Genomic DNA, 13,998 nt, shown 5'->3' with positions numbered 1-13,998 from the left:
TCACCAGTTAACCTAACCTGCATGTCTTTGGACTGTGGGGGAAACCGGAGCACCCGGAGGAAACCCACGCGGACACGGAGAGAACATGCAAACTCCGCACAGAAAGGCCCTCGCCAGCCACGGGGCTCGAACCCGGACCTTCTTGCTGTGAGGCGACAGCGCTAACCACTACACCACCATGCCGCCCTTATTTACAATGTATTATACAATTATATCATTGAAAAATTAGGTTTTTATGTCATCTCTTTTTTGAGAAAGAACATAAGCCTATTGAATTATATCAGCAGTATTGGATACGATACTGTCGAAAAATAAAAAAGCGAATTAATGAATTCAGATTTCCCCTTATTTGGCTTTTGAACTCCTTTTTACCTTTTCCGTCTACAGACACCTCCACCTGTATCGCCTCAGGTGACCCACACTACACCACCTTTGATAAGCGCTACTATGACTTCATGGGCAACTGCACTTACTTAATGTCTGAGCCATGTAACAGCACAGACGTGCCTCACTTTGCTGTCTACACTGAAAATGAGAATCGCTACAACATTCCCACGGTCAGTTATGTGAAAGCTGTCCATGTCCATGTTCAGGGAGTGAAGGTGTCCATCCTGAAAGGAGGAGTTGTGCAGGTGAGGAAACAGAGAGCGAATGACTGTAGAAAATAAAGGAAATTAATATCTGGATTTTGTAATGATGTTGTAAGAAATTCATTTTCTGAATACTCTTCCAATTCTGTTCTCAGGTAAATGGAACCAAAGTGAACATACCACTGAGCCCTGTTCCTGGAGTGGACATCTTAAAGCAGGGGACACTCTACACAGTGTCCATGAGCTTTGGTGTGACAGTTCGCTACGATGGAAACCACTATATGGACATCAAAGTTATCAAAGAGTGAGTGTTGTGTTACAGTGATAATGAATAATGTCCAATTAATACAGTGTGTAACTAGCACGCCCAAATGGTTCTGTGATAGCAATCCATTTTAACAAAAACTATATTTTCATTTCATCTTAAAAAACAACAACATTACCCTGTTTGCAACCAGTCCACTGATACCCACATCACGTTTCTGACACCAGTCACCAGCTTGTTCATATTTTCTAGCTTATTATGGTATCTTAAGCACCAACATCTGCCATTTTGTATGTATTATTTCATAAATTAAACTTTACAACATGAGGAGCACAATAACATACCTTGATCATCTCATATTAATGTGAATATAGCATATGACTGAATTGAACTTTACAAAATCTATATCATCTACGTTCTTTGTTTTGTGATTCAATTGTGGCACATCATATGTGTTTAGAGAACACACCAATATTTATATATAAGGTTACAATTCTGCTGTCATTCTCATATAATATGCCTGTGTGTGTGTGTGTGTGTGTGTGTGTGTGTGTGTGTGTGTGTGTGTGTGTGTGTGTTTGCAGCTATCAGGACAAGCTTTGTGGTCTGTGTGGAGACTATAATGGCAACATTAAAGATGACTTCCGTACCCCCACCGGTGAACTGGTCAACAGTCCAACTGAGTTTGGCAACAGCTGGAACACAGACCCTGAGTGAGCCATTGGTTTTGTATTGTGTACAAACAGAGGGATTGAGTTTTCCTTGTTCCTTTTTCCCTCGAATGTCTGTACAATGACAGAGCCGTAGCAATTATTTCTATTTACTTTTCAGCTGCAATAAACCCCCAGTTGGCCCAGAGCCTGACTGCGCAGACATAGACAAGGACCTTTATGAGAGTCCTGCTTACTGTGGAATCATATTGGACAGCAAAGGCCCATTTGCTGTCTGTCACCCAAAAGTCAAGCCTAACGTAAGTTCATTAGATCAGAACATTTACAGCTGAGCAGAGGACTATTTTCATCCTATAAGAGTAACACTGTGCTTTTTGTTTTATTTGTGTGTTTGAATGTAGAGTTTCTTCCAAAACTGTGTGTTTGACCTGTGTGCATTGGGCGGCCCTCACTCTGCATTGTGTGAAGCGATTGAAGCCTACGTAAACGAGTGTCAGGACCGTGGTGTTAGGATCGGCCCTTGGAGAAACAACACTTTCTGTCGTGAGTCTCAAAGAAATCTTAAATTCACACTCAGTCTCACTTCAGTCACTTTTATTTACCTGTTTTAAAATAATAGAAGTGTATGCGTGTAGCATGTTATTATTTTAAAACAAGTTGGGTTTCTGCAGTAACATTTTGTGTTTTTCTTTAGCTCTTACATGCCCACCCAACAGCCACTACGTCTCCTGCGTGTCTCCTTGCCAGCCCTCCTGTAACCCTCCTCCACCCAGCCAGTGCACTGGACCCTGTTCGGAGGGGTGTGTGTGTGACCCTGGATATGTACTCAGTGGTGACAAGTGTGTGAAGGAAGATACATGTGGCTGCAAACATAACGGACAATATTACCAGGTGAGAGACTCAGTATTTTTTGCCAAGTCGGTCAACGAATTCATTGTACAGTTCTCTAAACTCTTCTGCCTTCTGTCCCTGTATGTCAGCCTGGAGACAAGTTCTACACGAAGGACTGTGAGCTGCTGTGCAAATGTGAGCCTCCATTCGTCAACTGCAGTGCTGCTGAATGTCCTCCCATGCAGCAGTGTGGTATACAGGGTGGAGAAATAGGATGCTACCCAGTTGGTTAGTATTTCTTCACAATATAATTTTTTTAAATCTTTTTATTTTTTTGAATGTTGCCTGGGATGATGATATTCTCTTGTAGAAGAGGCATGACTTTTGTTTCAGTGTGTGTCTGAGTGTCTGAATCCATTTATACTGTTTTGCCAACTAGACTCCCAGGACTGTATTATTTCTGGTGACCCCCATTACAACACCTTTGATGGTAAATTCTACACCTTCATGGGCACCTGCACCTACACACTGGCTCGCACCTGCAGAAACAACACGGGTGAGTTGTTTCCATTTTAGCTTTCTGAATGGCAGACTGCAGTAAATATTACACTAAATTTCTCATTTATTTCATTATGCTTTTTTGCCACGTGTCACTCTTTAAGTGGAAAACTATTGCATATTTACACAATAATATGAGTTGGGTTTGTGTAGTTTATTCAAAATCCATAAAATCATAGAAAATAGTTAATTGTAAGTGGAACATCTGTACAGTGTATTTGTAAAGTTCAGCGGTTAGTGTAATTATTGTGTTTTACAGGCCCCTGGTTCTCTGTGGAGGGAAAAAATGAAGAGAGAGGAGTTGTTGGTGTATCTTATCTTAAGAAGTTGTATGTGACTGTCAGCGGCATCACTGTAACAATGATGAAGAGCAGAACCACTCTGGTCAGTCTAAAAATAATGTCTTTGTTGTTCTCTTGTTTAATTTCTGCCTCATTAGCAAAATGTTTTAAACAGGACATTTTTTGTGTCCACTGTAAAGGACAAAATGTCTATTTTGCTTTCCTTCGTTTTATGAAAGCAATTTCTTCCTTAAATCCAATTTAATTTCTCTGTTTCTCTCCAAATCTTTCCCCACCACTGCAGGTGAACGGTCGTAAAGTAGCTCTACCCCACTCTCCCTCTCCTCTAATCTCTTTAACTTCAGCTGGTCAGTATGTTATCCTCACCACTCCCTTTGGTCTGGAGGTGCGCTGGGATGGCAACCACTATGCTAAGATCACTGTGCCCAGGTACTGAATCATGAATGAGGTTTTGAGGCTTTTGTATATGCAGAGTTTAGTTTTAAGTCCAAAATATTTTATATTCATGAAGGAAAGAACCCTGAATGTCATTTGGAACCCAAATAATTATTTTGACGTTAGATTGAGACATTAATAGCAGAATAGCTGGGATATGTTTTCAGGAAACAATAAGCTCTTGGCATTTACAAAGAGAGGGAGACCAAATAATATCATAGTAGAAAAATATGTCTTGGTTTAATGACATTCGTTATTTTTGCGTAATATTTCTCTCTCTCTCTCAGTACCTACTATGATCAGATGTGTGGTTTGTGTGGAGACTACAACGGAAACCCCAACAATGATTTTACGAAGCCAAATGGTTCAGTGGCTGAAAGCTCAGATCAATTCGGTGACAGCTGGCAAACTGATGAAGATGAAGATGACATGTTAGTCCATTCTCCTTTACTTTCTTTGTTTGATTCCTCTGTCTCACCATTTTTTACGTGGCACATGGTAAATGTTTTAAATGTCAGACATGCTGCATTTTTGAGCATCACTGGCAGACTTGAGCATTAGAATGTAAAAAGAATCCATCATGTGTTTTTAGGTGCAAACCTGATGTCACACCTGACCCACCATGTGACCCAAGTCTTGAGGCTGAAGTGTCAAAACCAGAGAAATGTGGAAAAATAACGAACACTACAGGACCATTCAGGTGAGCTAATATCATACCAGTAGATTTCAAAAGAATTGCCAATCGGACAATTACACTGGGTAAAAATATGTGATCTACTGGAAGCCCAACAGTCTTACAACTTCATTAAAGGTCATAGGCAACGGTCGGAGGTGAAACATAGAATATCAACTTTATTGTCTACAAGAATGACCCAAAAAGCGAATTCAATCTTCTTAGTGTCTAATTTGCACCCTAAAATTGAATAAAACGGTTAAAATATTTTGTTTTACCCAATTTCCAAAGGTTTGTTTACATCTCACTTATGCGCACTTTCACCGCCAGGGGACAGTCGTCGTGACCTCATTTAAGCCAAACAGACCGGGAGCAGTTCTGTGTTTACTTGCGAACCGAGCACACGTGTACGGACTTTGGTCGTGAGAGGTTGTGTAAAATGTCTGAAAGCGGTAGCGATTTTGAAGTAGGAAGTCTCCAAATTAAATATCGAGAGGTGAAACCATATATGTATGAACCTATGGTCGTTGCGAAGCAATCGGTGAATGTGGCTCACTGGTTTGACCGTGCGGCCTCGGAATCGGACAGCGACTCGACCGACTCTGATCGCGGTGACCCCGGACCTCAACAAGACTCGCGCCCAAACGATTTTTTCCTGGTAGTTATGATAAATTCTTACTTTCGTCGTAATACTAAATAAGAGCCCTTTTGAAGAATAAATAAACCGCCCTCCCTAGTGGATATAGGTAACGATTACTTGACAGTGCGCCAGTAGGCCACATTAGCCTGCCATCCACGGCATTATACTATTTATAGCCTACTCTAAGCGAGGAAATATCCCTTTGTCTCATTTCCACAATGATTGTACAGGATCCCTCAGGATTCTTGACTTGTCAATTGCAAGCAAAAGTAAAAATGTTTACCTCCAGTCTTCTCCTTTTCGCTTGAGCGTTGCTGGTCCGTTTCTTCTTTGACTGCTTGATTTTGTAAAAGGCAAAAACTTCTTCCTGAACCGGTCCCGTTGTTACAGTTCACTGCACAACAATAAGGCATGGGTTGTTTTTGGAAATTCCCGAACGCACGTCTACAATCAAGCTGAACGGCAGTGAAAATACACGGACGTCGACTCAACTCAAGCGGTTTGTTTGTCTTAAATGACGTCACGCGCCGAGTGGTCACGAAAATAGCCGAACAGAAATTCGCCACGATCCGCGTCAACTTATTTTAATTATTACTTATTAACAATACTTCTTGGGTCCAGAAGAAAATTGCAGAGGGTTTTTTTTTAACATATAGAGTTTCAAATGTGCATAAAATTAAAACCGTTGCCTATGACTTTTAAAATTAAGAGACAAATATCAGGACACAAGTGTGTACATGAATTAATTCATCAGAGCACAACGGCAAACTTACTTGAGTAAAAACAAAATCCAAATCAAGGCAAACAAGTCTCTTAATCAAACCACAGCCCACAGCAATAAAGCATTTGAGACAAGTTTAAGTATAATTTACAAATGAGAGAATAACAGAAACTAGCTTGTGATATGAACATAAGGAATCACTAACATAACGAATGAAAACCATGGCAGGGGTAAGAAACTGAAACAGAAATATAGGCACATGGCAATAGTATACAGAGAGGACATGCATACTGCATATGTTTGAAATAAGAACTTTTTACGATATATTTGTCAGAATTTATTATATATTGCTTTTGACTTTATCTTTGTTTCTTTCTGGTTATTGTTCTCCTCTCATCCTCTTTATCCCCCTTACACACATAGGGACTGCATAAAGGTGGTGGACCCTCTGCCATTTTTCCAGAGCTGTGTGTTTGATATGTGCCGCTATAATGGACTGCTGCAGACTCTGTGTGACCAGCTGCAGGCTTATACTGATGCCTGTCTCAGTGCAGGAGCTCCAGTGCACCAGTGGAGGGAGGCAGACTTCTGCCGTGAGTCGCACCCTACAGTAGTGTTCGGAAAGACAGTTACACACACTCACATTCAGTGACTTATCGTCCAGTTCACTATGTGATTCTCTCTCTCTCCTCCACAGCTCTGGATTGTCCTCCTAACAGCCACTACTCTATGTGTGTGAGTTCATGTCCAGAGACGTGTGTGGGTGTGAGCGGCCCACCTGGCTGTGGAGAGAAGTGTGTTGAAGGCTGCAAGTGTGATCCTGGCTTTGTCCTGAGTAACAACAAGTGCGTGCCTCTCAAAGACTGTGGCTGTGTGGACCTTGATGGCTCCTACCACCCTGTGAGTTACACACACACACACACACACACACACACACACACACACACACACACACACACAAAGATTCATCTGTATGAATATACTGAGCTTAAATGCCACATTCAACATGAGAAATCTCAAGTCATTAAATGTTTTTCCTATCATACTTTTTTTTAAAAAACATAAGATTATACTTCTTACTATGAACAATGATTACCAATGTGACTTTATATACACTAGCTTGCATAACCATAGCCCCCTACCTCTTTCAACTTTTCCACTTATCGTAATCTTACCTGTAACTGAAATTGATTTTGCCCACTATGCTCAGTGGTATGCTCCACCGGGTAGGTGGAGCTCATTAGCCTTGGTTGGCAGTCCACCTAGGAGAAGGAAAACTCTGATTTCAAACCTCCGTGGCCTTGCGGCAATACCCTGTCCAGGATAGGCCATCAAGTTCTGGCATCTTCAAACCAGATAGCTCCGGGCTGATGAGGCTCGATAACCTGGCTGGCAACTCATCTAGGAGAGAGAACTCCAAAATCAACCGCTGCTGTCTCGTGACTTACCCTTCCATGCGAGAGACTTCGGGAGTAAACCCTGAGGATAAATCCGGAGGTGGAGTCCGTTAGGCAGATCGCCGTTGCTACAACTTCGTCCCGGCAACTCCTGCGTCGCCCTGATGCCAGGCGTACTTGCTTGCATTTCCCCTGGACCCCATCAGCTGCGAGGAGAGGGGGGACCTACTGCATGGGCAACAGTTAGTCCTCCATACCAATCTGCCCAGGCTTGCACCTGGAGAGGCCACTCCAGCTTCGCTGTTCTTCAGCGTAGGCATAACACGGGGTTTGCAGCAGTCTACCAGTTATAAGCCCATGCTCCTTTGGTGTAGAGCTGGGCGCTAGGGGTTGCTCTCGATGGTGGGAGGAATTTTTCAATTCCATTGGGTAGTCACCGCCGGCCTTAATCCAGGCAGCCCTCAGACAATAAGGTACTACCCCGCCACAACCTGCTTGCTCCATTGGGTGCTTGGAGCTAGTACAAAATCGACAGGCAGGTTGTAAATCCCAGCACCTGGCAAACATCGTTCACGCACTACGAAGGCGCCACCTCTTCAAATATCAAGCTGGAATGTAAGAACAATGTGTCCCGGTTTTAATCGTGACCCTCAGTTTATGGACGACCTTAGGAAGACCGCTGTAATAGACAGAGAACTCCACCGCCTCAACGTCGACATTGCAGCATTGCAAGAGACTAGACTGCCTGACGTGGGATCCTTACGAGAACAGAATTACACATTTTTCTGGCAGAGGAAAAGATTCGACGAGCCTAGACTGCATGGTGTAGGCTTTTCAGTTAAAAACTCCTTGCTGTCCACCATCGAGCTGCCATTAGGGGGTTCGGAGAGACTTCTGACCTTTTGGATGACAACTAGAACAGGTGTAGTCAACTTTGTGTGTGTTGATTCACCAACTCTATGCTCCACCGCGGAAGAGAAAGACCAGTTCTACGACGCCCTTGACTCGACCATCAAGAGTGTACCCAGCAAGGAAGGACTCTTTATCATGGGAGACTTCAACGCTAGGGTCGGTGCTGACTTTGAAGCTTGGCCGTCTGTCATCGGCCATCATGGTATTGGTAAGATGAACGAAAATGGCCAAAGGCTTCTAGAGCTCTGCTCTTTCCACAACCTGGTGGTGACCAACACCTTCTTCCAGAACAAGGAGAGGCACAAAGTTTCATGGCGCCACCCAAGATCCAACCGATGGCACCAGCTAGACCTGATTCTCGCCAGGAAAAAAGAGCTGAATCACGTGCACAACACCAGAAGCATGCACAGCGCTGACTGTGACACTGACCACGTCCTTGTTCGCTCTGTCCTTTGCCTCGTTCCACGCAAGCTACATCACTCCAAGACGAAGGGCGTCCAGTGTATTAATGCCAGCCGAGCCTCATGTCCACTCAGAGTACAAACGCTTCTCGATTCTCTTAAAACATCTTTGGGAAACAGCTATTCACCTGCAGAGACAGCTGAATCGAAATGGACTCATATACGCACCACCCTATACCAATCTGGGCTCGAGGCATTTGGAAGGAAGGAACAACGGAACCAGGATTGGTTTGAAGCTAACTGGCAGGAAATGGAGCCCGTAGTGGAGGCAAAGCGTGCTGCGCATTTAACCCACGTAAGCAATCCATGTCAGGCTACAAGGGATGCACTGAGAGCTCCACGCAGTAGATGCCAAAAGACGGCCCGACGCTGCGCAAATGACTACTGGCTGAAGCTCAGTCAGAGGATCCAGTCTGATGCTGACTGCGGAAACACCGGCAGCATGTATGCAGGCATTAAGAAGGCCACAGGCCCGTCAGCTACAAAGAGCGTCCCACTGAAATCCAAATCTGGCGAATTCATCACTGACCAGAAGAAGCAGATGGAGCGATGGGTGGAGCACTATCTAGAACTGTACTCCACCCAAAACGTAGTTACAGATGCTGCCCTTGACACCATCAGCCTGCTGCCCATTCTTGCAGAACTGGACAAGGAGCCTACAATGCAAGAACTCAGTAAGGCTATTGACTCCCTATCGAGTGGCAAGGCCCTGGGTGAGGATGGAATTCGCCCCGAAGTGATCAAGCATGGCAAAGAAGCACTTATCCCGGACCTGTATGATCTACTCATACTGGTCTGGAGGGAGGGTTCTCTTCTGCAGGACTGGCGTGGCACCAAGATTGTAACCCTCTATAAGAACAAAGGTGAGCGCAGTGACTGTAACTGCTACAGGGGCATCTCCCCGCTGAGCATAGTGGGCAAGATCCTAGCCGGAGTCGTCCTGGAGCGACTGTATGTCCTAGCAACTCGCGTCTACCGGGAAGCTCAGTGTGCTTTTGGGGCTGGCAGGTCCACCATCGACATGATCTTCTCCGTTAGACAGCTGCAGGAAAAATGCCGGGAGCAGAACCACCCATTCTTCCTCGCCTTCATTGACCTAACCAAGGCGTTCGACCTCGTTAGCAGAAGCGGACTTTTCCTCATCTTGAAGAAGATCGGCTGCCCCCCTAAGCTGCTTTCCATTATAGAGTCCTTCCACACGGATATGTACAGCACTGTCTGTGACAACGGACAAATGTCAACACCATTCTCAATCCACAGTGGAGTCAAGCCGGGCTGCATTCTCGCACCAACACTGTTCAGGATATTCTTCTCAGTGCTTCTAGCATGCCCCTTCAAGGACAACGAAGATGGTGTCTACCTTCACACGCGATCTGACAGAAAGCTGTTCAACCTAGCAAGACTTTGCGCTAAGACCAAGATCAGACACGTCACCATCAGAGAGGCTCTCTTTGCAGACAACATTGCTCTAGCGACCCACTCAGCCAATGCTCTGCAGAGACTGAGCAACCTTTTCGCTAAAGCTTGTGATGAGTTTGGTCTTACCATCAGCAAAAAGAAGACTGAAGTGATGGGACAAGGCATTGACCACCCTCCACGCATCTATCTTGGAAGCCACGAGCTTAACTCAGTCGAGAAATTTCAGTACCTTGGGTCCATAATTAGCTCGAATCTCTCACTAGAACCAGAGATCAATGCTAGAATAGGAAAGTCCTCAGCAATCATGTCCAAGCTCCACACCAGAGTATGGTCCAACAACAACCTCACCATTAGTACTCAAATGCAGGTGTACAGAGCTTGCGTCCGAAGCACACTTCTCTACTCCAGCAAAACTTGGACAACCTACTCCGCTCAGGAGAGAAGACTCAACAGCTTCCATCTTCGCTGCCTCAGACGCATCCTCAGCATCAGTTGGCAAGATAAAATCCCAAACACCGATGTGCTTGAGCACGCAGAACTTCCATCTATCTACACGCTCCTTAGCCAACGCCATCTTCGCCGGCTAGGCCATGTATGCCTCATGGATGACGGCAGAATACCTAAAGATCTACCGTACGGCGAGTTGTCGGAAGGCTGTAGATCTCGTGGCCGCCCAAGGCTCCGTTTCAAAGATGCCTGTAAGCGCGACTTGAAATCCGCCAGGATCAGCGTACAGTCTTTGGAGACCACTGCCGAGTCCAGAAGTTCTTGGAAAGCTGCCGTCGCAAGCGGGACCAAAGAAGCCGAACTATTACGTAGTGTCAACCAAAAGCGAAAGAGAGCAGCACGCAAGTCTTCCCGGCAATATCAGGAACCATCTTTGTACATCTGTCCTTCTTGCCAAAGAGACTCCCATTCCCGCATCGGCTTGTTTAGCCATGCAAAGAAGTGCTAATCAAGGTGCATCCCATTGTCTCACAAGATGGAAGGTGGCCGACGACGACAAAATGCCACATGAGCTGAAAAAATAAATGTAACTGTATGGTGTCATCCTGTTTTTTCAAATAGTACTCCAACTGGACAGTGGATTAGTTGGTGTGTTTGTACATTGTCTAGGTGAATGAGAGCTGGTACCTGGAGGGCTGTGAACATCAGTGCGTGTGTCTAAGTGGAAGAACCATTCTGTGCTACAACACCAGTTGTTTACCTACAGAGACCTGCCAGCTGCTGGATGGAGAGTACATCTGTAAACCGAATGGTACAAGAAATAACTACAGCACATTCACTGTAAAAAACAATTAAATTTTTATTTATCGGCATTTACTTAAATGGTAAACTCGTACACCTTTTAAGACAACTACAGTGCAAAAATTATTTTAGCCTCTATGATTTTCTCCCTTCTAACTCTTTGGATCAATAGATGGAAACACAACAAAACCCCCAACACCCCAGCCGTCAACCCCACAGACACCCACCCCTTCTCCTACACCACCAGGTAAAACTTGCTTATATTTATATTGCTATTGATATTGTATTTTCCTCTCTACAATCTACCCATGAATACCAATCTGTTCTAACCACTTCTCCTGTCCACTAGTAGTGAAGTGTCCTCCTGATGCGGAGTACATAGAGTGTGGTCCAGCTTGCATTCCTAGCTGTAAAGAACCGTCCACTAACTGCACTGGCTCCTGTATCAGTGGCTGCTTCTGCAAACCAGGTTTTGTGTTCAGAGGAAAACGCTGCGTTCCCATTGAGAAGTGTGGATGTCTGGATGAAAATAATAACTACTATGAGGTAAGCACAGTTCACAGTTGCTTATGGCAAATATACATTCAGCCGTGAAGCAGCGCCATTCATTCTGTAAGTGTGATTTTCTTGCAGCCGGGAGAGATTGTCTTTGGGACTGGCTGCTCCAAGCTGTGTCGCTGTGCAGGCAATTATACCTTGAGCTGTGTGGACAACACTTGTGACTCCACAGAAGAATGTCGGCAAGTGGGAGGAATCTATGGCTGTTATCCTAAAGGTGCTGCGAAAAAGCTTATTTACAATGTCTCATCTCATTATCTGTAGCCGCTTTATCCTGTTCTACAGGGTCGCAGGCAAGCTGGAGCCTATCCCAGCTGACTACGGGCGAAAGGCGGGGTACACCCTGGACAAGTCGCCAGGTCATCACAGGGCTGACACATAGACACAGACAACCATTCACACTCACATTCACACCTACGGTCAATTTAGAGTCACCAGTTAACCTAACCTGCATGTCTTTGGACTGTGGGAGAAACTGGAGCATCCGGAGGAAACCCACGCGGACACGGGGAGAACATGCAAACTCCGCACAGAAAGGCCCTCGCCAGCCACGGGGCTCGAACCCAGACCTTCTTGCTGTGAGGCGACAGCGCTAACCACTACACCACCATGCCGCCCTTATTTACAATGTATTATACAATTATATCATTGAAAAATTAGGTTTTTATGTCATCTCTTTTTTGAGAAAGAACATAAGCCTATTGAATTATATCAGCAGTATTGGATACGATAATGTCGAAAAATAAAAAAGCGAATTAATGAAGTCAGATTTCCCCTTATTTGGCTTTTGAACTCCTTTTTACCCTTTCCGTCTACAGACACCTCCACCTGTATCGCCTCAGGTGACCCACACTACACCACCTTTGATAAGCGCTACTATGACTTCATGGGCAACTGCACTTACTTAATGTCTGAGCCATGTAACAGCACAGACGTGCCTCACTTTGCTGTCTACACTGAAAATGAGAATCGCTACAACATTCCCACGGTCAGTTATGTGAAAGCTGTCCATGTCCATGTTCAGGGAATGAAGGTGTCCATCCTGAAAGGAGGAGTTGTGCAGGTGAGGAAACAGAGAGCGAATGACTGTAGAAAATAAAGGAAATTAATATCTGGATTTTGTAATGATGTTGTAAGAAATTCATTTTCTGAATACTCTTCCAATTCTGTTCTCAGGTAAATGGAACCAAAGTGAACATACCACTGATCCCTTTTCCTGGAGTGGACATCTTAAAGCAGGGGACACTCTACACAGTGTCCATGAGCTTTGGTGTGACAGTTCGCTACGATGGAAACCACTATATGGACATCAAAGTTATCAAAGAGTGAGTGTTGTGTTACAGTGATAATGAATAATGTCCAATTAATACAGTGTGTAACTAGCACGCCCAAATGGTTCTGTGATAGACATCCATTTTTACAAAAACTATATTTTCATTTCATCTTAAAAAACAACAACATTACCCTGTTTGCAACCAGTCCACTGATACCCACATGACGTTTCTGACACCAGTCACCAGCTTGTTCATATTTTCCAGCTTATTATGGTATCTTAAGCACCAACATCTGCCATTTTGTATGTATTATTTCGTAAATTAAACTTTACAACATGAGGAGCACAATAACATACCTTGATCATCTCATATTAATGTGAATATAGCATATGACTGAATTGAACTTTACAAAATCTATATCATCTGCGTTTTTTGTTTTGTGATTCAATTGTGGCACATCATATGTATTTAGAGAACACACCAATATATATATATATATATATATATATATATATATATATACACACACAGTATATAAGGTTACAATTCTGCTGTCATTCTCATATAATATGCCTGTGTGTGTGTGTGTGTGTGTGTGTGTGTGTGTGTGTGTGTGTGTGTGTGTGTGTGTGTGTGTGTGTGTGCGTGTTTGCAGCTATCAGGACAAGCTTTGTGGTCTGTGTGGAGACTATAATGGCAACATTAAAGATGACTTCCGTACCCCCACCGGTGAACTGGTCAACAGTCCAACTGAGTTTGGCAACAGCTGGAACACAGACCCTGAGTGAGCCATTGGTTTTGTATTGTGTAAAAACAGAGGGATTGAGTTTTCCTTGTTCCTTTTTCCCTCGAATGTCTGTACAATGACAGAGCCGTAGCAATTATTTCTATTTACTTTTCAGCTGCAATAAACCCCCAGTTGGCCCAGAGCCTGACTGCACAGACATAGACAAGGACCTTTATGAGAGTCCTGCTTACTGTGGAATCATATTGGACAGCAAAGGCCCATTTGCTGTCTGTCACCCAAAAGTCAACCCTAACGT

At 44.2% G+C, this 13,998-nt stretch overlaps 1 protein-coding gene across 1 annotated transcript in view; it reads left to right on the top strand.

The window, feature by feature from the left end:
- The window catches only part of zanl (zonadhesin, like), a 120,818-nt gene that overhangs the window by 51,744 nt on the left and 55,076 nt on the right, over positions 1 to 13,998 (top strand). Inside the window, 21 exon segments of the mRNA XM_060919399.1 lie at positions 388 to 632; positions 746 to 894; positions 1,440 to 1,568; positions 1,687 to 1,825; positions 1,928 to 2,069; positions 2,221 to 2,417; positions 2,507 to 2,645; positions 2,797 to 2,913; positions 3,175 to 3,299; positions 3,501 to 3,646; positions 3,940 to 4,083; positions 4,245 to 4,352; positions 6,110 to 6,279; positions 6,384 to 6,586; positions 10,992 to 11,133; positions 11,476 to 11,669; positions 11,757 to 11,898; positions 12,500 to 12,744; positions 12,858 to 13,006; positions 13,611 to 13,739; positions 13,858 to 13,996. Coding sequence (XP_060775382.1) covers positions 388 to 632; positions 746 to 894; positions 1,440 to 1,568; positions 1,687 to 1,825; positions 1,928 to 2,069; positions 2,221 to 2,417; positions 2,507 to 2,645; positions 2,797 to 2,913; positions 3,175 to 3,299; positions 3,501 to 3,646; positions 3,940 to 4,083; positions 4,245 to 4,352; positions 6,110 to 6,279; positions 6,384 to 6,586; positions 10,992 to 11,133; positions 11,476 to 11,669; positions 11,757 to 11,898; positions 12,500 to 12,744; positions 12,858 to 13,006; positions 13,611 to 13,739; positions 13,858 to 13,996 — 3,293 coding nt within the window.

The sequence above is a fragment of the Neoarius graeffei genome, chromosome 1 (genome assembly GCF_027579695.1).
Source record: "Neoarius graeffei isolate fNeoGra1 chromosome 1, fNeoGra1.pri, whole genome shotgun sequence".
Taxonomy (NCBI): domain Eukaryota; kingdom Metazoa; phylum Chordata; class Actinopteri; order Siluriformes; family Ariidae; genus Neoarius; species Neoarius graeffei.
The sequence above is the reverse complement of the archived record's forward strand: the minus strand, read 5'-3'. Positions and strand labels throughout refer to the sequence as shown.